The 26,529-nt window shown below is 22.1% G+C and overlaps 2 protein-coding genes across 3 annotated transcripts; one reads left to right on the top strand and one right to left on the bottom strand.

The window, feature by feature from the left end:
- Nucleotides 1-2,903: 2,903 nt before the first annotated feature.
- LOC122498131 (nucleolar protein 58-like) lies at nucleotides 2,904-26,529 on the bottom strand. Its single transcript, XM_043605729.1, has 4 exons — nucleotides 26,345-26,529; nucleotides 26,090-26,166; nucleotides 6,683-8,124; nucleotides 2,904-3,646 (listed from the first exon to the last, which is right to left on the bottom strand). Exons 1-4 carry the CDS (start codon nucleotides 26,387-26,389, stop codon nucleotides 3,390-3,392), a joined length of 1,821 nt encoding a protein of 606 aa, XP_043461664.1. The 5' UTR covers nucleotides 26,390-26,529; the 3' UTR covers nucleotides 2,904-3,389.
- Nucleotides 11,029-20,750, top strand: LOC122498132. 2 transcript variants are annotated; one of them, XM_043605730.1, is made up of 5 exons: nucleotides 11,072-11,354; nucleotides 13,472-13,921; nucleotides 17,395-17,650; nucleotides 17,731-17,989; nucleotides 20,361-20,392. In XM_043605730.1, exons 1-4 carry the CDS (start codon nucleotides 11,290-11,292, stop codon nucleotides 17,986-17,988), a joined length of 1,029 nt encoding a protein of 342 aa, XP_043461665.1. In that variant the 5' UTR covers nucleotides 11,072-11,289; the 3' UTR covers nucleotide 17,989; nucleotides 20,361-20,392. The 2 variants fall into 2 exon arrangements, with proteins under 2 accessions (XP_043461667.1, XP_043461665.1); XM_043605732.1 differs by lacking the exons at nucleotides 17,395-17,650; nucleotides 17,731-17,989 and having other exon boundaries at nucleotides 11,029-11,354; nucleotides 20,361-20,750.

The raw sequence follows: 26,529 nt of genomic DNA on the forward strand, positions 1-26,529 counted from the left end.
AATGACATGAAAAATTAGCGAAAATCACTTGTACAAATAATAGGTTGAAAATAATTGTGAATTTGTAAATGGAAAAAATGTTCGGCAACAAGATTTTGTATATTTTTTTTTTGTTTGGGGAAAATTTGTTTTAATTTACAATTTTTGATAATATTAATTTTATTTGCTTTTTTTTATTAAAAAGGTTTATTTTAATTATTAGTTTTTAAAAAACGATTGTTTTAATATTAAATTCAATTCTTGTTGCTTAACTTTTGCCTATAATTGAGAAATTTTTTTCAAAGTGTAAAGTGTAAATTGGCACTTATCAATAAACAGTAAATATTTAGTGATAAATATTGAAAACTACAATACACGATTGAAACAATAATAATAATGGAAAAATAATTGACACACCATCAAGTCTGCTAATTGACTTGACAGACTATAAAATACCAGACGGAAATAATTTAAAATAGCGTGATGCAATCTAGTATATATATTTTTTAAGTATTTGATTTATACAGAATTATATCGAAGTATATTTTCTCTTGGCAAACAATAAATCTAAATAAAAGAAATAGTCTTTTTTTCTTTAACCAATTTCCTTTTCTCTTATATTTTCAATTTCCCTGAATTTTTGCATCGACGCTAAGCGTCGAAAAATATTCTTTTCACAAAACCGAAATAATTTTTTCTAACTTCAAAAAAACTATCTAGAAAAAAATACACAACCTTCAATTTTTTAAATTTCAACCAATAATTTCTTTTTAAATAACTTAATTATTGAAAAACTATCATAAAATTATTACTTCGAAATTATTTAATAAATAATTTTAATAAAAATTTTAAAAATAATTGAAATTTATAAAAGTTGCCTTTAACAATTTTCATATAAATAATTGAATTTCAAAAAGTTTCAATTTGAAGTTTTATAAAAATTTCAATATTGAATGAATTTAATTAGAAATTTTAAAGAACTTAAATTTTTGAAAAATTTTAAAATTAATGGTTTTATAGTTAACAATTTTAGTTGAAAACACAAAAAAAAATTGAATTTTGGAGAATATAAGTTACAAATAATTGCAGAAATTCAATTATTTTCAAAGTAATAAAATTCTTCTCAGAAATTCAATTATTTTCAAAAATTATTTTAAGTTCTTCTAAAAATTTCAATTATCTTTAAAAATAATTAAATTCTTTTCCAAAATTTAATTATTTTTCAAAAAATTTTTTTAAATTGTAGTCAAAATTTTAATTATCTTCAAAAATAATAAAATTCTTTTCCAAAATTCAATTATTTTCGAAATTTATTAAAAATTTTGGTCAAAATTTCAGTTATCTTTAAAATTAATAAAACTTCTCCTAAATTCAATTATTTTCATAAATTTTTAAAAATGTCGTTAAAATTTCAATTATCTTTAAAAATAATAAAATTCTTTTCCAAAATTCAATTATTTTTCAAAAAATTTTTTTAAATTGTAGTCAAAATTTTAATTATTTTCAAAAATAATAAAATTCTTTTCCAAAATTCAATTATTTTCGAAATTTATTAAAAATTTTGGTCAAAATTTCAGTTATCTTTAAAATTAATAAAACTTCTCCTAAATTCAATTATTTTCATAAGTTTTTAAAAATGTCGTTAAAATTTCAATTATCTTTATAAATAATAATATTCTACTCTGAAATTCAATTATTTTCAAAAATGTTCCTAAACTTAATAACTTTCTAATATTTTAATAAACTTTACCAAAAGAATTCAATTCTTGAAACAAAATTTTGAGAAAATTCTACACAAATATTTAATTCTTTTCATAAATAATCAAAATTTTACAGAAATTCAATTATTTATAAATTTATAATGAATTTTTTCGCACTTATTCAATTATTTTCATAAATATTAAAATTTATCGCAAAATTTCAAATATTTTGAATACAATTTTAATCGAATTCCTCGAAAAAATGTAATTTTTCTTAAAAAGTTTTTTTAAAATTCGTCAAAGAAATTCAATTATTTACGAATTTTTTATAAATTTCTTTGCAATAATTCAATTTTAAAAAAACATTTAATTATTCAATAAATTATTTATTTTATTTTTAAATAATTGAATTCTTGTAGAATTTTTTAATAAAAATTGTTTTAAAAAGATTTCAAATTAAAATCTTTGTAAATTTGAATATTTCATACTTTTTCCTAACAATTTTGCTGAATTAATTTTTTTGAAAAAGTTTAGTAGATTTTTTTGTTGAAATTATTTGAAGTTTTTATTTTCTAATAGAATTTCCGAATAATCGAAATTTCGTGAACAAATGGATTTTAAAATTGTCAAAGAACTTTTAAAAAAATTATTAAAAATAATTGATTAAGAAGAATTCTAGTTAAAAATTCTAGAAAATAATAATTGAATTAAAAAATAATTAAAATAATTTCGAAAAACTTACAGTGAAAATATTCTTAAAATATAAAATAATGATTTTCTTACACCAAATTTTATCTACTCAAATAAAAATAATTACTTTATAATTTTTTTAAAAAATTATTTTTTTCAGAATTATTATTTAAATTCTTCAAAAACTTAATTTAGTTTTTTTCACTCGGAGTGATCGATTTCTTCATGTTTTCAAATAATATTCTTAGAATAATTTTACAATTAAAGAAATTCGTAAATAATTGTAATAGAACATTTGTTAGAGTATCTAATAATTTTTAGAGTGAATGAGAATATTTTTTAGGGTCAGGTGAGAAATCAAAATTTTGTCTGAAAATCGGAAAAACAAAATTTAATTTTTGTGGCAAACCCTGCAAGTGAATAAAACGTAAATTGACGTTTCACCTCTAAGAATCTGCGAATCAAATTTTTGACGCTAAATTCAGGGACATTTTCAAGTTGGTACTAAAAAATAATTTCTTTTCGCCTAAAATATATAATACAATTTTTCTATATATTTCATATTTTTTTACAATAAAATAAATTGTATAAAAAATAGACACTAAAGATTAATATTTACGATAATTTCTAGTCGAGAACTATATATTTTCAACATTTTCATGTATTCAAAATAGTTATTTCCCTTTTCTATACATCTTGGTAAAAATCTGCTTAACCAAAAAATAATAAAACTAATAAACCTAAATAATTATTTTATAATTATTTGAATTAAAACTAAAAAGAAGTTGAAACGGAGAAAAAAGGAAATAACTTTACAATATTTGTGGAAAATCGACAAGATACTGAAAAATCGTAACTTGAATAATTTTTTCGCACACTTATTCGTATTGTGATATTTTTTTTACAATTTACAAAAATTCTTTTGTAAAAATGTATAAAAAAAATGAGGATTTTCTTTTCATTATCAATAATGAAATTGAGAATAAAAATTCTATTTCTAAATAACTGAAATTTAACTCTTTACGTATCGGGATCTTCGGTTGACTGGTGTTTCTTTTTCTTCTTCTTTTTCTTTTCAGACGAAGGTGTTGCTGAATATTCATCGGGAACAGCGGATTCTTCAGTTTCCTCTTTTGACTTCTTTTTCTTTTTCTTCTTTTCACTGCCCATAGATTCCGCTGCTTCTTCTCCTTCTTCTTTTTCAGCTGCTGCTTCTTCCATTTCCATGGCTTCAGACTGATCTTTGTCCTTCTTCTTTTTCTTCTTCTTTTTCGGTTCTGTAAAGGCAATTTTTTTTAATTATTACATTTTTCCAAAATATCATTAAATTTCTTAATAATAATTTTTTTCCACTTTTTATTTTTTATTTTTCTACCCGAAAAAAATAAAAGAAACTTTTACTATACATTCAATTGGAAAACCTCAAATATTTCGACTTTCTGTCAACTTTTATTATTTTCAGAGAAAATTTTACTTCTACTTCTAAATAAATTTTGACCAATTTTTGTTAAAAATTTATCTCGGAAATAATAAAAATGATTAAAAATATAGAAGTAAAGCATAAAAATGATTTTAAGTTAAGACACTTTTTTCAATTTCTATAATTTTAAATATTAAGAATTTTTCTAAAGCACAACCTTCTTCGTTTTACTGAATTCAACAATTTTTTCAACAATTTTATATTTTTATGATTTTTTCGACTATTTTCCAAAAATGCAACTTTTTTCTAACTATTTTCAAAATTTGCGAATTTTTCTACTTTGCTCTAAACTATTGCAACAAAATACCAAATTTTTAGTATAAAATGCAAATTATTTGAATTTTTATAGTTTGAAAAATAACTATAAACAAACCTTTCAAAAATTGATTTTGAAGAATTTTTTTAAGATAATAAATTTTAAAATATATCTACAATTGAATTTCTGTAAAATTGAAATGAAAATAATTGGTTTTTTCTAAGAATATTATTAAGTACAATTTTTTAAAATCAACTTTTGAAGAATTTTAATTGCGAATTATGAAAATAATGGAATTCTCAAAAATTTTAATGAAAACCCTTCAAGCGTAAATTTAAAAATGAGAATTAATAAAAATCAGCTTCTAAAAATTATAATAAAATATTTTTGAAAAACTTAATTTTTAGAATTTTTTCATTCTAGAAATTTTAACTGTAAATTATTTCTAAATCAACTTTTATGAGAAAATTCTACGAGAATTCTATTATTTGAATACAATAATAATTAATTTATTGAATAATAATTGAATGTTTCTTTTAAAACTGAATTCTCATAAAGAATTTTATCAACAAAATTTTTAATCATTTTATTTTTTCAAAGAATTTTAATAAAATTCTTCAGAAAAATTACATTTTTCGACGAATATGATTAAAATTGTTTCAAAAATAATTAAAATTCTGCAATGAGTTATATTATTTATAAAAATAATTGAATTCCCAAATAGAATTTTAATTGAATTATTACGACGAATTTTATTAAAATTTTTAAAAATAATTGAATTCTAGCAACGAATTTTTAAAAATATATTATTAAAAGTAATTGAATTCCTAAAAAGTATTTTATTCTTTACGAAAATAATTGCATACCTATATAAATTTTATATGATTTATGAAAATAATTAAATTATTGCGAAGAAATTTTTAAAAAATTTGAAAATAGGTAATTGAATTTTTATGAAATTTTTATTATTTTGTGAAAATAATGAAATGTTTGAGTAGAATTTTATAAATTTTTTTTAAAATAATTAGATTCTTTTGGACAAGAATTTAAAAAAATGTTTAAAAATAATTGAATTTTGGAGAAGAATTTTATTACTTATGAAAATAATTGAAATTTTGACAAGATTTCTTTTAATTTTCAATAAAAATAATTAAAATTCTGCCAAGAATTTTATTAAAATTTTTTATAATAATTTTTTTTTGGAGAAGAATATTATTATTTATAAAGATAATTGAAATTTTGATAAGAATTTCATTAAAATCATTTAAAATAATTGAATTTATGCGAAGAATTTTACTACTTATGAAAATAATTGAAATTTTGAAAAGAGTTTTAAAAATTTATGAAAATAATTGAATTTTTGAGAAGAGTTTAATTATTTATAAAGATAATTGAAATTTTGACCAGATGTTAAAAAAAAATTTGTAAATAATTGAATTTTGGAGAAGAATTTTGATATTTATGAAAATAATTAAAATTTTGACGAGAATTTTAAAAAGATTTTTAAAAATAATTGAATTTTGAAGAAGAATTTTATTATTTTTAAAGATAATGGAAATTCTGCCAAGAGTTTTATTAAAAATTTTTGAAAATCATTGAATTGAGGAAATTTTTTGAAAATAATTATTAAAGTTTTGCCCAGAATTTTATTAAAATTTTTGAGAAAATAATTGAATTTTGGAGAAGAATATTATTATTTATAAAGATAATTGAAATTTTGCCAAGAATTTCATTAAAATCATTAAAAATAATTTAATTTCGAAAAAGACTTTTATTATTTATAAAAATAATTGAAATTTTGAGAAGATTTAAAAAAAAAAATTTGTAAATAATTGAATTTCTGCGAAGAATTTTTTATTACTTTTGAAAATAATTCACTTTCTGCAATCATTTGTAACTTTTGCAAAATTCTCCAAATTAAATCGTACAATTTACCAACTTTTCTTGCTTTTTTCAATCAACTTTTTACGGATTTCAAGTAAATTTACGGATATTTACCTAATTCGAGTTCTGTAAAATACTTGAAAAAAATCAATTATTTTCAACTAAATTTTACAAAATTTTAATTATTCAAAAATTTTTTTAATTGTATATTTTGAAAATTTAATTAGAAAACTGATTTAAAAAAATATTTTTAAAAGATTTGTCTATTGGTATTTTTCACAAATCAAAATAAGTTGCAGTTTATACCAAAAGTGTTGTATTTAGTTGCAATATTTGAGGTCCCTGAAGTTGCCATCGATGTTCAGCATCGAAAAATATTTTTTTTTTTTTTGTACGAAACCGAAAAAAATCACTCAACTTTTCCCTAGGAATAAGAATTTTATTATTTTTAAAAATAATTGAAATTTTGACGAGAATTTAAAAAAAAAATGGGAAAATAATTAAATTTTGGAAACCCTAGATATAAGATTAAAAAAGTGCACTCTTAAAAAGTGTTTTACTTCTTAGGTGAATGAAAAAAATTAAATTAAAATTTTATCATTAAAAATAAGAAAAAATCGATGCTGAGCATTGGTGATAACTTCAGGAATCTAATATTTGGATTGTATCGACTGTATGAATTGAGAAACGTACCAGAAGTTTCTCCCTCAGTTTCCTCAACTTTCACCGACACATCGGCTTCTCCCTCGGCTTCCTGTTTCGCCTTCTTCTTTTTCTTCTTAGGCGTTACAAATTCCTGCTCGACTTCCTCAACTTCCTCAGACTTAACTTCAACTTCCTTGTCGTCCTTCTTTTTCTTCTTCTTCGGCACCTCCTCCTCCTCCGTCTTTACTTCCTCAACAAGTACTTTCTTCTCATCAGCCTCAGAAAATCGCCTCTTCGTTGTCGCCAAAGTCGAATCAGCAGCAGTCGGATACTGAACAATTTCACTCTTCGTCTGATACTTTTCGAATTTCGCCTTCACCTTTCCAGTGCCACTCAGTTTCCTCAAGTTCCCCTCCTCCATAATTCTCAGCTTCGCCTCGAGTTTCGCCTTGTGCTCGGCGCCAAAATCAAAGGTCACATCCTCCCCCAGGGCGTCGACTCTTATCGCCAGCGACGCCTTCGCAGCCAGCATCCTCGACATCTTCCCCTTGTTCTTCGTTGAGCTCGAACCAACCAACTGCGCGTGATAAATCAGCCCGTACTTCGGCGTGTCCTTCTTCGTCTTCAGCGCCCTGAAGAGCGCCTTCTCGGCGCCGAGGATCTGCACCGTAGACGCCGGATGCTTCGCTAAGTTGATGAGCGAACCCGCGTGGGAAATCAATCTCGCCCCGACCAAATCGCCTACGAGGACCGTCAAATTCGGCGCCATCGCCATCATTCTCGCCTTTAAATAGTCGTACAACTGCGTTCTGTACTGCGAAATCTCAATCACCTGATCGCACAAATGCTGAATATTCACAATATCGTCGTGAGATATCTCCGTGCCCATCGAAATCTCCGCAGCCTCCTTCACCTTCTCCTCGACCTCCTCGGGCAGAATATCCGACAAATCGCTGCTCGACGCATTCTCCCTCGTGCCAATCACATTCACAGTCTTGACGAAAGCGACATTATCGGTAATCAGTTTCCCCAGCTCGGGAAAGTGCCATCCGTACCATTCGCGGCACCGCATCACGTAATTATTCAACTCCTTGTCCAAGTCGTCGAGCAGGCACACGGCTTGAATTATCATCGTGTCGATTTTGTCGGGCGAGAACTTCAACTTGTATCTGGAGAGACTGTGCGCCAGGCCCAGAGCCATGGCCGTCATTTCCTTCTTGGGGAAGCCGGCGAGGAGGCTGTCCATCTGACTGCGGATGCATCGCATCAGCTCCTGGACGTTCGTGTTGCTCACGCAGGATAAACTCAATTTGTCCTTGATGGCGTTGCCCAATTTTGCGTCCGCAACGGCCAGTTGCTCCTGAACTTCGGAACAGTATTTCTTCAAGGTCTTCTTCAGCGATTTGCTCAATTTTCCCTCGACTGCCGCTGTGGTGGCGGCCAAGGCTTCCGTTGTGTCGGCGAATTTCTCGAAATGCTTCAATTTCACTCTGGAAAAATTAAGGAAAACGAAAAATTAGTTTTTTTTATACAAAATTAGTGATAAAATAAATTCCGCAATTTTTTTTTGAAAACGAATCAATTATTTTCAAAAATCTTTCAAAATTAAGGAGAAAATTTCAATTATCTTTAAAAATAATAATATTCATCTCCGAAATTCAATTACAATTTCAAAATTCAGGACAAAATTTCAATTATCTTTCAAAATAATAAAATTCTTCCCCAAAAAAAAATTATTTTGAAAAATTTTTTTAAATTCTCGTCAAAATTTCAATGACTTTTATAAATTATAAAGCTCTTTTTCGCAATTTTTTTAAAAATGAAACTAAATTAAAAAAATTCATAATTTATAAATTATAAAAAAATATAATAAAAAAATTTATAAAATTATATAAAAAAAAGTAAACTCAATTTCTTTCAAATCGTTTTTCGACATTCAACACTCTAGAAAAATAACCATCAGGACTTGAAATATGGTCATAATCCCGTAAACGTTCGTAAAATTGCTTAAGTCTGTAAAAGACACTTTTTTTGAAAAAACGTCCGTAAAATTCGTAATTTGTTTGAAAAAAAAAACGAAAGTACGAAAACTTCGTAAATTGTATACAATATAATTTGAAGAATTTTGAAAAAGTTACAAATGATTGCAGAAATTTAATTATTTTCAAAAGTAATAAAATTCTTGGCAGAAATTCAATTATGTTTCAAGATTTTTTAAAAATCTTGTCAAAAATTTAATTATTTTCAAACAGTAATAAAATTCTTCTTCAAAATTCAATTATTTTTAAAAATCTTTTTAAAATTCTCGTCAAAATTTCAATTATCTTTAAAAATAATAAAATTCTTCTCCGAAATTCAATTATTTTCAAACATTTTTTTAAATTCTCGTCAAAATTTCAATTATTTTTATAAGTATAATAATTTTTTTTCGAAAATTCAATTCTTACCGTAAATTTAAAAAAAATTTCAATTATCTTTAAAAATAATTAAATTCTTCTCCGAAATTTAATTATTTTCAAAAAATTTGTTAAATTGGCTTCAACATTTCAATTATTTTGTAAATAATAAATCACTTTTCCGAAATTCAATTCTTACCGTAAATTTTAGAAAATCTCAGAAAAATTTCAATTATCTTTATAAATAATAATTTTCATCTCCAAACTAAATTCAATTATTTTCAAAAATCTTTAATATTCTGGACAAAACTTCAATTATCTTTGAAAATAATCAAATTCTTCTCCAAAATTCAATTATTTTCAAAAATCTTTAATATTCTGGACAAAACTTCAATTATCTTTAAAAATAATCAAATTCTTCTCCAAAATTCAATTATTTTCAAAAATCTTGAAAAATTCTGGTTAAAAATTCAATTATCTTTAAAAATAATAAAATCCATCTCCGAAATTCAATTATTTTCAAAAAATTTTTTAAATTTGCTTCAACATTTTAATTATTTTTATAATAAAATAATAAATCTTTTTTCCAAAATTCAATTCTCCCCAAAAATTAAAAAAAATTTCATCAAAATTTTAATTATCTTTATAAATAATAAAACTTTTCTCCAAAATTCAATTATTTTGAAAATTTTTTAAAAATTCTCTTCAAAATTGCAATTATTTTTATAAATTATAAAACTGTTTTCCAAAATTCAATTATTTCCATAAATTTTTAAAAATTTTATCAAAATGTCAATTATCTTTATAAATAATAAAATTCTTCTCCGAAATTCAGTTATTTTCAAAAATTTTTTTAAATTCTCCTTAAAATTTTAATTATTTTTATATTAATAAAATGCTTTTCAAAAATTGAATTATTTTTAATAATTTTTTTAAATTTTGGTCAAAATTTCAATTTATTTTACCTATATAAATAATAAAATCCATTTCCGAAAGTCAATTAGTTTTAAAAATATTTTTAAAATATTGTAGTCAAAATTTTCATTATCTTCAAAAATGTCAAAGTTTCAAATTAGATATCTTTAAAAATAATAAAATTCTGCTCCAGAATTCAATTTTTTTTAAGAATTTTTTTAAATTCTCGTCAAAATTTCAATTATTTTTATAAATAATAAAACTCTTTTCAAAAATTCAATTCTTTCCTAAAATTTTATAAAATCTAATCAAAATTTCAATTATTTTTGTAAATAATAATATTTATCTCTGAAATCAATTAAATTATTTTCAAGAATTTGCATAAAAGTCTTTAACAAATTCAATTACTAAAAAAATTTTAATTCCCTTTTTTTAAAAAAAATTCAATTATTTTTAATAGAATTTTAGGAAATATCAATTATAAAAATTCAATTCTTTTTAATAGAATTTCAGGAAATTTCAATTATAAAAATTCAATTATCATAAAAAAATAGAACTGTAACATTAAAAAAAGGAATGTGTTAATAGTTTCTCTTACTTATTTTCAAGAATTTCAATACAATTCTTTAGAAAATTCAATTATTTTACAAAATTTCAATTATTTCAAATACTTTTTTATAAAAATTCAATTATACCTATTAAAAAAAGAATTTCCTCAATTATTTTCAAGAATTTAAATAAAATTTTTTTAAAAAATTCAATTATTTTAAAAATTTTAATTTTTTTATTTATAGAAATCCAATGATTTTTATAAGTAAAAAATTTAAGAAAGCAAATGTAAATTTTAGCGACGAACAGCAGATAATAGAAAATAATAAAACTTTTCGTAAAGTCGCAAAAATTGTCTCAAGAGATATAGTGCTATCACTAAAACTCAATAAAATAACATATTAGACATTTATTCAGTTCAAAATTTAAACAAAATTCTACATAATTTCGTAAAATTTGAAAAAGGCAGATTCTTCACATCATTTTTGTAAAGTCGATAAGGTGAATGCGTATTGCGGACGTGGCTTAAAAAATGCGATACATCTGGCAACACTGTATGTGAATCTAAAATTCATATCAACTTCGTAGAAGGAGACAGATGCTATTCTAAAGTCCCATCTTCCTTCCTTATCCAATAACGCATGCGCGTTAGTAAAACATATGTTCTCAGGGTTCTCAGATGTTTGATGTTTCAGTATTTCAGAATAATTATGTTCTAAGTAAGATTCCAATAATTTTGTTACTCTATTTATTTCTTTATTTGTATTTCGTTCGCATATTTAATACCATTTCGAAATGGTGAGAAAGTGCATCTATTGTCGGAAAAGAGTGATCACGAATAGTGGCAGAACTTTTCACCAGTAAGTATTCAAGAAACGTGTATCTGTATGTATATATTTCTAACCTCAAAATAATCAATTTTATTATTGTATATTACTTTTCTAATATTAAACAAAACTCATTTAAAATCAGACAAACTGAACATGGTCAGAAGTGAAAATCAATTTTATCCCCGTAAAACTTGCTTTTCATATAGAATTTGAGACAAGATGACTCTTTTTCTTTTCATTGAAAACAAGTTCATTTCGAGGATTAAAATTTTCCAAGTCTTAACCGTCATTTGCATAATAATTTATAGAAAAAAAAATTCTTTAAAATCATGTAATTTTTTGAAAAACAAAAGATATTTTTCATTCTTGGATCTGAAATTCTTTATTTTTTTGTTTAAAAATCTGACTGATTTTGATACCTAGAAGAGAAATATTTTTTATTTTTTTCAATTTAGATTCTAAAATATTTTAATATTGCAAATTTTGAAAATAATTGAATTCTCAAAAATGTTAATAAAAAAAATCTTTAAATTAAAATGTGTAAATAACAAAATAAATAAAATAATACTTTAAAGTTTTTGATTAGATACCTATAATTTTTTTAAATTGAATTATATTTTTTATAATTTCATTTACATATCTTTGAAAATTTAAATATCTACAAAATATATTGACATTTGAATCTTAATTTTTTTTATAATTTATTATTATCATTTTTGGAAAAAAATCATTTTCAAAAATTAAAATTCTTCGAAAAATTATTAATTAGTTTTTTTTAATCGTCCAGAGTTTTTTTTTAAGAAATTCAATATTATTTTTAAAAATTTGAATTACAATATTTTTAAAAAACTATTTCTTAAAAATTTTTTTTTCAGAATTCTCTAAGATTCAATTAATCTTTAAGAAAATTAAATTAAAGTTCTCAAAACTTTAATTTTTTGACTCATATTAATTTAAAAAATCCAATTATTTTCCAAAAAATTGACGAATTTTCAATTATTTCGAAATTTTTCAATTTTACAAAATTGAAAAATCTATTATGTTTAAAAATTTATTTTTGAATAATTTTTAAACGGTAATTAAATTTTTAAAGTTCATAATTATAAAGCTTTTAAATAATTAAATTTTTGTAAAATTTAATTGGAAATAATTAATTTTTCAAGTATTTTATTCTAATTTTTGGAAAATCAAATTTCGAAGAATTTTTAGAATAATTCTAATAATAATAATTTTTCAGAATTCAGTTATTTTCTGAATTTCTTTTATTAATTACTAATGACAAATTCAGAAAATAAACTGTATTTTGAAAAATTTTAAAAGAAAGTCTTTGAATGAAAAGAAGCTTAAAAAATAAGTTTAAAATACTTTTTTAAAAAAGTCATTCTTACAATTTTTTATAATATTGAATTTTCTTCTAAACTAGTAAATTAAAATCTTTAAAAATTAAATTTCTTAGAACTTTTTAGTATCAAATTCCGAAAATAATTGTGTTTTCGAAATTTTTTTAATGAGAAATCTTCAAATGAAAAATTTGAAATAATTACATTGGAATTTTTTATATTTATTTTGAAAATTATTATATTATTAACATTTTGAAAAAGTCAATCATTTTTAATAATTTTAAATAAAATTCCTCAAAAAATTTATTAGTTTTTTAAATTACTAAAAAATTGTCAACAATTTACCTTAATATCTGTTTAAAACATTCCGTGAGGAGTTAAAATTATAATTATCATAAAAAGTTGGATTTTTTTATTCAAATAATTGAATTCTCGAAGGAAATTTGGAAAATTATCAAAAATAATTGATTTCCAAAAATAAAGTTTAGAATAAAAAATGTGGAAAATCAAATTTGGAAATGGTTCCAGTTGTAATTTTTCAAAATAAAATATTAGGTTTGAAAAAGAAATGTAAAAAATTGTAATTCCTATGGGAGAATTAATAAGACGCATTTGAATATTTATTTAATAAAAACTATTAAAGTTTTGAATAATTTAATTTACAAATAAGTCAAGGAAATAAAAAATTCTTTATACTTAAGTAACAACACTGAATAAAATTGATTTACAGTTCCGATCGCTTCCAATCTTTCTGATTTCAAAGAAATAAGAAATAATTTAATTTTTCTCCTTTTTGTAAAAAATTAGGTTTCCAAAAAATGAAAAAGTTCGACAAAAATGGTTGGACGCCCTGAATTTGCCGAAAGAACCGAATTTTAAAACTGCCACAGTCTGCAGTGATCATTTTCAAGAGGAGGATTTTTTCTTTCCAAATAATATGACGCTAAGAAGAAAGTTACGATCCCACGCAGTACCAAATGTTTTGTTTTGCAATAGAGGAGAGTCAGACGGTATTTCTTTCGAAGAAATTAAAATAACCAGTGATGGTCGCATTCTATCGGACGACGAAGAAGAAGAAGACACTAAAGATTTTATAAAAACGGAAAATATTTTTTGTTTCGATGGAATTCAATTGGAGAATGGAGATTTTCAATCCATAAAAGAGGAGCCGCAGGAGGAGGAGGAGGATACGAATCTTTTGGTCGATAATAATATAGTGGACAGTATATCAAGTGACGAGAAGAATTCTACAGAAAGGTAACAAAAAAAAAAAACAACACAGGGCTGTTATCATAAAAATCAGACATTTTTCGATTTCATGATTTAAATCAAATTTTTTACTTTGGTGTCGTTCATAACATACGTCACGCTATTTTTCCACGACCCCCCCCCCCCTACCACCCTCTAACGTCACAAATTTTACGGTTGGTACAGTTTTTCTAAAAAGTATTTTCTAATTTTTTATTTTCTAAAAATTTTGTTTCTAATAAAGGTGAATTTCAAAAAAAAAAAATTTTTCTAATGAAGGTGATTTTCTAATTTTCTTTCTTCAAATAAAGATCATTTTCTAAAAATTTCTTTTTCTAATAAAGGTAATTTTCAAAATTTTTTTTCAAACAATATTCAATTTTTTTAATGACGATCAATAGATATAAATGATTAAAAAATAAAATTTACGAAAATTTTTTAATTAAAGAAAAAAAATACTTGAGATTTCGTTAAAAAATTATAGTAAAAAATAGAAATTATGCAAATTTGTTAACGAAACTTTAAAATAATGTAATTAAAAATCGTAATTAACAAATAGAAATTATAGGGATTTTTTTCCTAAAGTTATATAACATTTTCTAAAAATGTGTTTTATAAATAAATTAATTTTGGAAATTTTAGTATAAAAATGATGCAAATTATTGTTTTTTTTTCAAGAAAAACAAAATTTCGTTAACAAATTGTGATAAAAAATAGTAATTTTATAGAATTTTTTCTTCTTTTTCAAAAAGAAAATTGAAATTTTATTTTGTAAACAGAATTGTGATTGAGAAACAGAAAATATGCAAAATAATTTTTATTTCTTAATCTTAGTTTATTAACAATTTTCTAACTTTTATTAAAATTATGGAATTTTACAAATTTTAGGAAAATAAATATTAGAAATCATAACTTTTTAGAGAAACATTTTTTTAGAAATCAAAACTTGTTAGAAAAACTTTTTTTAGAAAAACAGATTTGATTAGAAATCGCCTTTTAAGACAAAAAGGATTAGAAAATATTTTTTAGAAAAAGTGACCACCTACCAAATTTTACATGCTTTGGCACCATTTTTTCTACAGAACATCACGTTAAGATAATTAATTGAATTTTAAAACAGTTGCGTTTGCAATTTTAATAAATAGATGAATTTCAAGAGGTTTCAATTTGAAATTTTATAAAATTTCAATTTTCAATGAATTTCATTAGAAAATTTTGAAAGAACTTATATTTTTGAAAAATTTTAATAATTTAAATTCTTCTGAAATTAGTTAAATTTTTTTAAATAGGGGAACATAGTCAAGGTTGGCCCATTGTCAACACAGTGAAAACAAAGTCTTAATTTTAACGAAAAAGTCAAATAAATTTTATTTCAAAGAAATTTTAATTCAATTGTTCAAAGATACCTACTTGAATATTTAAAACAATTTTATTAAAAAATAATCTTAAACTAATTGAAATTTTGTGGAATTTTTATAAAAATAATTTGTTGATTAAATACTTATTTTAAAAATTATTCAAGTTTTTAAGAATTTTATTTAAAATTCTAATAAAATTGTAAATTTTAACTCAAATGTTAAAAGATACTTCAATTTTCAAAATAATTTTATTAAAAAATAATCAAGTTTTCAATATAATTTTATTTAAAATTCTAAAAAAAAATTACAACTTTGAATTCAATTGTTTAAAGATACTTAAATTTTTAAAGAATTAATTTTATTAAAAAATAATCAAATTAATTGAAATTTTGTGGAACTAAAAAAACTACAATTTGTTAAAAAATGTCATTAAGAGATTTAAAAAAAACCGAAATCTCAAAGAATTTTTATTTAATAATTTATAAATAATTAAATTGACTTATTAATTAGTAAATTTTAAAATGATTTAAATTATTTTTTTAATAGAAATCTCGAAAAATTTGATTTAAAATTCTAAAAATTTAGGTTTTTAAAATATTTCAATTCAATTGACTGAACAAATATCTAGCACAGTTTATGAGACACATTAAAACTCTAGAAGATCTGCTATAATTTTTCAGAACTTTCAAAATTTTTGACACAAATTTTCCGTTTTTAGGAATTTTAGGAATTTAATTATTTTCAATATCTAGCATTTTCATAAAATTTTGCAAAAGAATTCAATTATTAAAAAAAAAAAAATTTATAAACTTCTTCCAAAATTCAATTATTTTCCTAAATAATGAAATTTCCACAGGAATTCAATTCAAATTTAGAATAGCATTTTCAAAAAAATTAAGAAAAAATCAATTATTTAACCAAATTTTTATACAATTATTCACAATAATTCAATTACTTTCATTAATAATAACATTTTTTATGGAAATTCAATTTTTTAAACAAAATTTTGACAAAATTCTAAGCAAGAATTCAATTATTTTCATAAAAAAATTTTCATAATAAAAGTCATCGAAGAGATTCAATTATTTTTAAATATACTATTTTAAATCAATTAATCGAAAATTCAATTAATTTCCCGAATAAAGTTTTCCATAAGAATTCAATTATTTAAAAAAAAATTTTCATAATATTTATATTATATATCGAAAAAATTAATTATTTAAAACAATGTTTATAAAATTCTTATAAAGAATTCAATTATTTTCAAAAATAACAAAATTTTTTACAGAAATTCAATTGTTTCTAAACATTTTAATAAAATTTTTCGCAATAATTCAATTATTTTCAAATATTTTAATAAAATAGTTCGAAAGAAATCAATTATTTTAAATACAATTTTAATTAAATTTTTTTGAAATAATTCAATTATTCTTTTAGATTTTAATAAAATTCTTCCCAAGAATTCAATTATTCTTCGAAAGAAGTCAATTATTAAAGATAAATAACAAAATTATTCCCAAAAATTTAATTATATTTTGAGGCATTTTAATAAAATTCTTTGCAAAATTCAATTCTTTTCATAAATAACAATATTTATTAGCAGAATAAGAAAGAAGTAAATATTTTTTGATGAAAATTAAGAAAAAGTGAGGAATTTAAAAAATGTGGAATGGAATTTTTGTCAATTTTATGAAGTGTTTAAAACCATTTTTTTTGTCGTCAAGTTTATTTTTTCGATAGCTACTTTTTTTAAGTTTTGAAAGCTACTTTTTGTTACTTTTTTAAAATTAATTTTCAAGTGCGAAGTCTGTTAAAGTAAGGCTTTGTTTTTACTGTGATCAAAAAAAATTTTGTACATCATGTGAAAAAGTATTTAAATAAAATCTTAAAAAAAACTTGAAATCGTTAAGGTAAGCATGCAGAAGGTCAAGGTTGGCCCCTTTATACAGTCAAGGTTGTCCCACCACTTAATATGAATTTGACAGATATTTTTGAAACAAATATACAAATAAACATTGGCACGCAAACACACACACACACACATACACACAGAGAGTACGTGTAAAAAAAAATGAAGAGAATGATTAGAAAAGTTACAAAATGTAATTTTTTTCATTTTAACAGAACATCTCGTTATAAGCGTATAACTGATCGTAGCAGTGTAAATTTGTTGGAAGTCGTTCATGCTGTAAAAGCTGTTATGTTAGAGAAGTCGAAAGTAAGAACTGCGGCACGTCGTTATAATATTCCTCGAAACACTTTAAGGCGATATTTGGCTAAAATATCTTTGAAATTCGATGATATTTCCAACATTAGCGACCAAGAACTACAGGGAATAATAAAAGTGTTGTGTACATATTCTGCATGTGCAGTACGTCAAGTAAGTAAACTAAGAAATTTTTCATTTTCATTTTTATTTGTCAATTATACATTGAATTGAATAACAAGTTGAATTTGTAGGTGTTTTCTGCTGAAGAAGAGGAGCGATTGATCGAATATGCAAAAGAATGTTATAACCATTACTGTGGCCTGAGCAGAGTCCAGGTGAGAGAACTGGCGTACGAATTTGCCAAAAAGAGACATATAAAGTACCCTTCACAATGGGATGATAACAAAATGTGTGGACTCGATTGGTACTACGGGTTTATGCGTCGACACCGTCAATTTAAGCTGCAAATATCTCAGCAGGGAAGCTCAGGATTGTCACCGGAAATATAAGTTAATGAGAGAAACTTATTTTCTTTGTTTGTTTGTTTGTTTGTTCTTTACATTATTTTGAGAAACATACGATTTTTTTCAAAATTTATTTGAAGGAAATAAGAAAAAAATATTTAGCTTTATGTACAGATAGTTTGAAGAAAGTTTACCACAAATTATTTTATTAAGTTCCACGTTGTAAACAATAAAGAATAAATTATTCGTTACGCTAAAAATGTTAATTTATTTTTTAACGGTAATGACCTTTGAATTTCAAACATGGGCCGACCTTGACTCTAAGGACCAACCTTGACTAACAAATTCATTTTTTAAAAAAAGTTATCAAAATAAGTCAAAAAGTGGACCGACCTTGACTACGTTCTTCTATATATTTAATTAATTATTAAAAATAGTGGATTCATAGAAGAATTTTAGTTAAAAACACAAAAAAAAATATAATTTTGGAAAAAATACATAATTGCAGAAGTTCAATTATGTTCAAAGATTTTTAAAAATTCTCTTCAAAATTCCAATTATTTACAAAATAATAATAATAAATAATAATAATATTATTTTTCTAATTTTTTATTTAAATTTTCAATAAATAACAAATAATAATAAAAAAAAAACAATTTTCTCCTCAGGAATTCAATTATTTTTAACAAATAATAAAATTCTTCTCAGAAATTCAATTATTTTTCAAAATTTCAATCAAATTCTTCTCAGGAATTCAATTATTATTTTCATAAATAATAAAATTCTTCGCAGAAATTCTATTATTTTAAAAAATAAAAAATATTCTTCTCCGAAATTCAATTATTTTCAAAAATAATAAAACTCATCACAGAATTTCAATTATTTTTAATACCTACAAAAAAAATTGAATTTTGGAGAAGTTACAAATGTTTGTAGAAATTCAATTATTTTCAAAATTACTAAAATTCTTCGCAGAAATTCAATTATGTTCAAAAATGTAAAAAACATTCTCGTCAAAATTCAATTATTTTCAAAAATTTCAATCAAATTCTTAACAAAAATTCAACTATTTAATAAATTATAAAATTCTTCTCAGAAATTCAATTATTTTTAAAAATTTCAATCAGATTCTTCTCAGGAATTCAATTATTTTCATAAATAATAAAATTCTTCGCAGAAATTCTATTATTCTGAAAAATAAAAAATATTCTTCTCTGAAATTCAATTATTTTCAAAAATTTTTTTTAAATTCTCCTCAAAATTTCAATTATTTTTATAAATAAAAAATCTCTTTTCCGAAATTCAATTATTTTAATAAATTTTAAAAAATCTCGTCAAAAATTTAATTATTTTTAAAAGAAATAAAATTCTTCCCGGAAATTAAATTATTTCCAATAATCTTTAAAAATTCTGGTCAAAATTTAAATTATTTTTAAAAATAATAAAATTCTTCTCAGAAATTCAATAATATTAAAAAATTTCTTTAAAATCTCGTCAAAGTTTCAATTATTTCTGTAAATAATAAAATTCTTCTTTGAAATTCAATTATTTTCAAAAATTTTTCTCAATTCAATTATTTTGAATATCTATAGTATTTTAATTAAATTTTTCAAAAGAATTCAATTAAAAAAAAAAAATCATAAAATTCTACGCAAACATTTAATTATTTTGATAAATAATCAAAATTTCCCAGAAATTCAATTATTTACCTACACATTATTTATAATTTCTTCGCTATAATTACATTATTTTCCATAAAACTTTTTACAAGGATTCAATTATTATTTTAAAAAATAATAAAATTTTTATTAGGAATTCAATTATTTCATTCATAAATAGTAAAACTCATCGCATTCAATTTAAAGAAATATTCCATTATAATTATTAATTTTATTATATTTAATTAATTAATTGAATTCTCGAAAAATTTGATAATAAAAATAAATAAATTTATTTTCATAATAATAATCAAATTTTTTTTGCATGGATTCAAAATATTTTTAATATAATTTTAATCAAATTCCTCGAAAAATGTAAAAATTAAATTATTAAATTAAATTATTCTTAAAAATTTTTTTTAAATTCGTCGCAAGAATTCAATTATTTAAAAATTTTTTGATAAAATACTTTATGAGTATTCAATGTTGAGAAATTTTAGTTAAAATTTTAGAGAATAATAGAATAATAAAAGCATTATAGCGTGAATTTTTAGAAATAATTGAATTTTGAAAAGGTTTTAAATTAAAATCTTTAAAAATTTGAATTTTTCATCTTTTTAACTAAAAAACCAAGTTCCAAAACAAATTTGATTAAATAAAAAAAATCGTATTTAAATAAAAAAATCGGATTTTTAACAGCTCTGAAAAACAATCTATTCACTTGTTAAATTTAATCTAATTTATCTATTTCAATTGTAGGCAACAATCACCGTTCAGGAATGATGGAAAAATAAAGAAAATCCGTTTCATTCATGCGTTTAGAACGGAATACATTTCCCGGGAGGATTTTGCTTCCGATGAGTCGTGGGAGAAATTTATGAGGTTTTACACTCATCAAAAATTGAGAAATAGTGCTGCTTACAGTAGAGATTTTCGTAAAAGAAGAAAATTGGAATTCCTGAAAAATACGGTTAAATTCTTAAAAGGAAAACAAAAACTCAATGCTTCTGGGAATTTAAAAGAGAGCTCTTCAGAAGACGAAGTAGAGGAAGAATTGAAATAAGATAGACTAATAACAGCGTTCATTGAAAATTGTAATAAGATAATTGAAAGTAAGAAAATAATAAATAATACGTTTTTTCATAGAAATAAGTATGGTTTCAAATTTAAATTAGCTAACAATGTAACCTAAGAAAATTACTTTTTTCTTAAAAATATTTTCAGTGAAAGAGATTATACACAGAAATACTATGCTAGGCTTTGCAATCATTTACTAAAAATTACTATTTACTACTTTTTTAAATTTTGCTACTATTTTGATACTTTCCAAATTTTAAGTAGGTATTAAAACTTTAATTGTTAATTAAATTAACAAAACTTATTTTAAAAATAGTATGACAAACTTCCCTTGATTATTTTCAAGTTTTTCAATAAAATTCTTTAATTCAATTATTTTTAACAGAATTTTAGGAAATTATAATTATTTAAAAAAATTGCAATTGTTTCAAGAGATTTTATTAATATATACATTATAGTAATCGTAAGTTTCCTTTCCGTTAGCAAATTATCTGCATTCGTTTGTTTGTTTTGAAAATTAAATTTTGTGGGTTAAGTATTGGCATTTTTCATATATTTTTTAATGTCAAACTTTTTAATGTGGAAAATACTTTACTTATTAAATTGTCTCGACTCTTTGGTAAAAAATCTAAAATTATCGAAAATTCGAAAAAATTCAAAAATCCGATTTTCTTAAAATTCAACATTTTTTCATCTCTTTTATAGGATTAAGCTTCATTATTTTTGTGCTTTTGGAAAATACTTTACTTATTAAATTGTCTCGACTCTTTGGTAAAAAATCTAAAATTATCAAAAATTCGAAAAAATTCAAAAATCCGAATTTCTTAAAATTCAACATTTTTTCCTCTCTTTTATGGAATTAAGCTTCATTATTTTTATGCTTTTGGAAAATACTTTACTTATTAAATTGTCTCGACTCTTTGGTAAAAAATCTAAAAATATAAAAAATTCGAAAAAATTCAAAAATCCGATTTTCTTAAAATTCAACATTTTTTCTTCTCTTTTATGGGATTTAGCTTCATTATTTTTGTGCTTTTGGAAAATACTTTACTTATTAAATTGTCTCGACTCTTTGGTAAAAAATCTAAAATTATCAAAAATTCGAAAAAATTCAAAAATCCGATTTTCTTAAAATTCAACATTTTTTCCTCTCTTTTATGGAATTAAGCTTCATTATTTTTGTGCTTTTAGAAAATACTTTACTTATTAAATTGTCTCGACTCTTTGGTAAAAAATCTAAAATTATCAAAAATTCGAAAAAATTCAAAAATCCGATTTTCTTAAAATTCAACATTTTTTCCTCTCTTTTATGGGATTAAGCTTCATTATTTTTGTGCTTTTAGAAAATACTTTACTTATTAAATTGTCTCGACTCTTTGGTAAAAAATCTAAAATTATCAAAAATTCGAAAAAATTCAAAAATCCGATTTTCTTAAAATTCAACATTTTTTCCTCTCTTTTATGGAATTAAGCTTCATTATTTTTGTGCTTTTAGAAAATACTTTACTTATTAAATTGTCTCGACTCTTTGGTAAAAAATCTAAAATTATCAAAAATTCGAAAAAATTCAAAAATCCGATTTTCTTAAAATTCAACATTTTTTCCTCTCTTTTATGGGATTAAGCTTCATTATTTTTGTGCTTTTAGAAAATACTTTACTTATTAAATTGTCTCGACTCTTTGGTAAAAAATCTAAAATTATCAAAAATTCGAAAAAATTCAAAAATCCGAATTTCTTAAAATTCAACATTTTTTCCTCTCTTTTATGGAATTAAGCTTCATTATTTTTATGCTTTTGGAAAATACTTTACTTATTAAATTGTCTCGACTCTTTGGTAAAAAATCTAAAAATATAAAAAATTCGAAAAAATTCAAAAATCCGATTTTCTTAAAATTCAACATTTTTTGTTCTCTTTTATGGGACTTAGCTCCAATATTTTTGTGTTTTTAGAAAATACTTTACTTATTAAATTGTCTCGACTCTTTGGTAAAAAATCTAAAATTATCAAAAATTAGAAAAAATTCAAAAATCCGATTTTCTTAAAATTCAACATTTTTTCCTCTCTTTTATGGGATTAAGCTTCATTATTTTTGTGCTTTTAGAAAATACTTTACTTATTAAATTGTCTCGACTCTTTGGTAAAAAATCTAAAATTATCAAAAATTCGAAAAAATTCAAAAATCCGATTTTCTTAACATTCAACATTTTTTCCTCTCTTTTATGGGATTTAGCTTCATTATTTTTGTGCTTTTGGAAAATACTTTACTTATTAAATTGTCTCGACTCTTTGGTAAAAAATCTAAAATTATCGAAAATTTTGAAAAATTCAAAAATCCGAATTTCTTAAAATTCAACATTTTTTCCTCTCTTTTATGGGATTTAGCTTCATTATTTTTGTGCTTTTAGAAAATACTTTACTTATTTAATAGTCTCGACTCTTTGGTAAAAAATCTAAAATTATCGAAAATTATGAGAAATTCAAAAATCCAAATTTCTTAAAATTCAACATTTTTTCTTCTCTTTTATGCCATTTAGCTTTATCAATTCAATCAAAAATTATCAAAAATCCGAAAAATTGAATTTCTTAAAATTCAACATTTTTTTCTCTTTTATACCATTTAGCTTTATTATTATTTGAATTTCTATTAAAGAGAAAAAATGGAAAACTGAAAAAATTTAGAAACTTTTAAAAATTCCAGGCCTTTTCCATGATTTCCCTGATTTCCTGAAGCCTTTTAAAAATTCTATACCATTTTCATTATTTTCCAGATTCTGTAGGAACCCTGCTTTTGTCTGACTTTCTTCTAAATTATCGAATTCAGTGATTTCTGGGGTGAATTTGGTTGAATTTTAAAATGATTAATTTCTATTTGAATTCGTTTTTTTTTAATGTAGAAAATCTGATGTTAATTTAATTCTTTTTTCGTTATGCACGGCAAAAAATATTTAGCTGGATGAACTACAGATTTCACTTTAGTAGCGAAATTTTTCAGTGCTTCAATTAATACTTTCGTTATTCTAGAGAAACTTATCGCTATTTCAAGTAAAACTTTTTTTAGTGTGTAATAATTATTATTTCTTAGAAAAGTATTTAAATTAAAATGGGTTTATAAAATAAGCAATGCAAAAGATGACCCAGATACTAATTGGAATTGTTCTATTCATAGTTTAAGTCTAGTAATGTAAATTCTATTTAAATTGAGACCATTGAGTGAAATTATTTGAATTTTAGTTAGTTAAATCTCTTTGTTAGGTTATAATAATTATTTCTTTAAAATTTTTTAAATTGTTTAAAATAAGCAGTTCCATACAACATGCCCGCGCGGATAGTGTGGCTAGTTTAAGAAATAAAAAAAGGGAAAACTGTGATTCCTGATTCTATATTCAAAAGGGAACGCAATGTACTTGATTGAAGACGTTACCAGGCAACGTAAATATGTTAAATGACAATAGTTTGTTGTTGTTTTAGCTTGACAAGAAATTTTCAAATTGTTTCAAATTTTGCGAGTATTCTGAGGCTGAATATTTGAAAATATAAAAAGTAAGAAAAAATAAAAATAATTTTAATAAATTACTTTAGTGAAGTTCACAATGTATACAATTAACGATTTTTGAAAAAAAATATCTGTCTGCAAATTTTCAAATAATTTTCTTTTGAAAAATTTGTAACAAATTTTAATGATCAACGTTTTTGAACAAAATTTTTTTTATTGTTTTCTAGTTAAAAAGTCTTTCATTTCCTTTAATCCTTGTTATTTTCTTTAATTTAAAATTTTTTCAATTTAATAAATTAATTTCGACGAAGAGAGCATTGAGCTCTTTTCAAATTCGCTAAATTTTTCTAATGAATTTTCGTCATATTTCGTATTTAATCGTTAAATATTCAATTATTTTTAATACTATCTTAACTAAATTCCTACAAAGAATTTAAATTTTCATCGAAACAATTATATTATTTTTCAAAAATTTTAATAAAAAATCTTTGCAAAATTTTAATTATTTTCATAAATAATAAAATTTTTCAAAGAATTTCAATTATGTTCAAAAATTTTAATAAAATATTTCCTAAAAATTCAATTATCTTCATAAAAAGTAAAATTCTTTTGAAGATTTCAATTATTTTCTTAAATAATAAAATTCTTCTGAGGATTTCAATTATTTTCAAAAATTTTAATAAAATTCTTCGCAAGAATTCAAAAAATTTCCTAAAAATTCAATTATCTTCATAAAAAATAAAATTCTTTGGAAGATTTCAATTATTTTCATTAATAATAAAATTCTTCGGATGATTTCAATTATTTTTTAAAAATTTGAAACAAATTCTTGTCAAAAATTAAATTTTTTTCATAAATAATTGAATTCTTCAAAAGAATTATTTAATTATTTTCTATATTTTAATAAAATTCCTTGAATGAATTAAATTATTTTAAAAAATTGTAATTTAATATGAAGAAATACGATTATTTTAAAAACTTGAAAGAAATTGTTTATAAGATTAAATTAATTTAAAAGTTTTCAATTAAAATTATCAATTCTTCAAAAGAATTTAATTAGGATTTTTAAAAATTTTAATAAAATTTTTCTCGAGAATTTGATTATTTTCATAAATAATAAAATTCTTCGAAGGAATTCAATTATTCTCAAATTTTTTGATAAAATTTTTTGCAAGAATTCAATGATTTTTAATAGTACATTAATTTTAAAATTTAAAATATTTGAAAAGAAAAATTATTAAAAAAGTTAGGAAACAAAATAAAAATTTAAAATTATTATAATTAAATATTCTGAAGAAGTTGGTTTTTCGAAAAATTTTTATTCAAATTGTTTGAAATTTTGTAAAATTGAATTGTAAGCAAGCGAATTTCAGTGCGTTATTTTAGTCGAATTTTCTTTTTTACTTTAAATAATTGAATTCTCAAAGTTTTTTATTTAAAAAAATTATTATTAAAAATGAATTGATGCAAAAAAGAATTTTTATTAAAAATTCCAGAAAATAATTGAATGGCTTCAAATTTTTTAATTACACGCAATTTTGAAAGAAGACAAATTTAAATTAATATAATTAAAAATATTAAATTTAATATTAAATATTAAAATTTGACTCCGATTTAATTTAAATTGTAGAAAAATACTTCAAAAGGATTGAAATTTCTTAAATTATAAATTTCACTCAATAACATTTGATTAAAATTAAAATGAATAATAATACCTTTATTCGAATGATTACAAAAAAGAAAAAAAAAATGTAAACATTCCGTAAGTCCCGCCAAAATAAAGAATTATGAAAGTTTATTTCAGTTTAGAACAAAAATTACAATTAATAATTTGCAATTAACAATTTATAAATAATATTTACTTTCTAAAATTGTTAAGAATTTGTGTTAACAATAATATAAAAAAAGAAACTTACACTCTGCCTGCAGATTCTGGTGTTTCAAAATCATGATAAAGGTTATCTGTTTTTGCCAGTTTATTGTCATCCAATAACTGAAAAGCGAGAAGAACTCGTGAAAATAAATAAAATTACGAGATTAATTTAATTTAATAACAAAATTTGTGGTTTTTAGGAAGTTTTATTTATAATTTCCAATTTTTTTTACTGACCACGTGTCTAGAAAATTAGAGGTTAAGTTCGGAATACAGAAAGAAAATAAACTTTTCTTACCTTAAAAATAGCGTACCCCGCAGGGGTTTCGAAAAGTACTAACATTGTACCGGTATTTTATCTCAAAAACAATGGTAATTCTTTTTCACTTATTGTTTTTTATTAAAGAATTTATTTCATTTATTTGCTAAACACCACGCGGCAGCATTAAAATACGGAGCCGACAGCCCTACAATGTTGCCAAA

Source organism: Leptopilina heterotoma, unplaced genomic scaffold (genome assembly GCF_015476425.1).
Source record: "Leptopilina heterotoma isolate Lh14 unplaced genomic scaffold, ASM1547642v1 Lhet_142, whole genome shotgun sequence".
Lineage (NCBI taxonomy): Eukaryota > Metazoa > Arthropoda > Insecta > Hymenoptera > Figitidae > Leptopilina > Leptopilina heterotoma.

Coding starts and splice junctions, on each gene's coding strand:
- LOC122498131 (XM_043605729.1), bottom strand. CDS start 26,389: ATGTTAGTACTTTTCGAAACCCCTGCGGGGTACGCTATTTTTAAG. Junction 26,167..26,344: donor CGGGGTACGCTATTTTTAAG/GTAAGAAAAGTT, acceptor CTCGCTTTTCAG/TTATTGGATGACAATAAACT. Junction 3,647..6,682: donor AACTGAGGGAGAAACTTCTG/GTACGTTTCTCA, acceptor TTGCCTTTACAG/AACCGAAAAAGAAGAAGAAA.
- LOC122498132 (XM_043605730.1), top strand. CDS start 11,290: ATGGTGAGAAAGTGCATCTATTGTCGGAAAAGAGTGATCACGAATAGT. Junction 11,355..13,471: donor AGTGGCAGAACTTTTCACCA/GTAAGTATTCAA, acceptor GTAAAAAATTAG/GTTTCCAAAAAATGAAAAAG. Junction 17,651..17,730: donor CTGCATGTGCAGTACGTCAA/GTAAGTAAACTA, acceptor TTGAATTTGTAG/GTGTTTTCTGCTGAAGAAGA.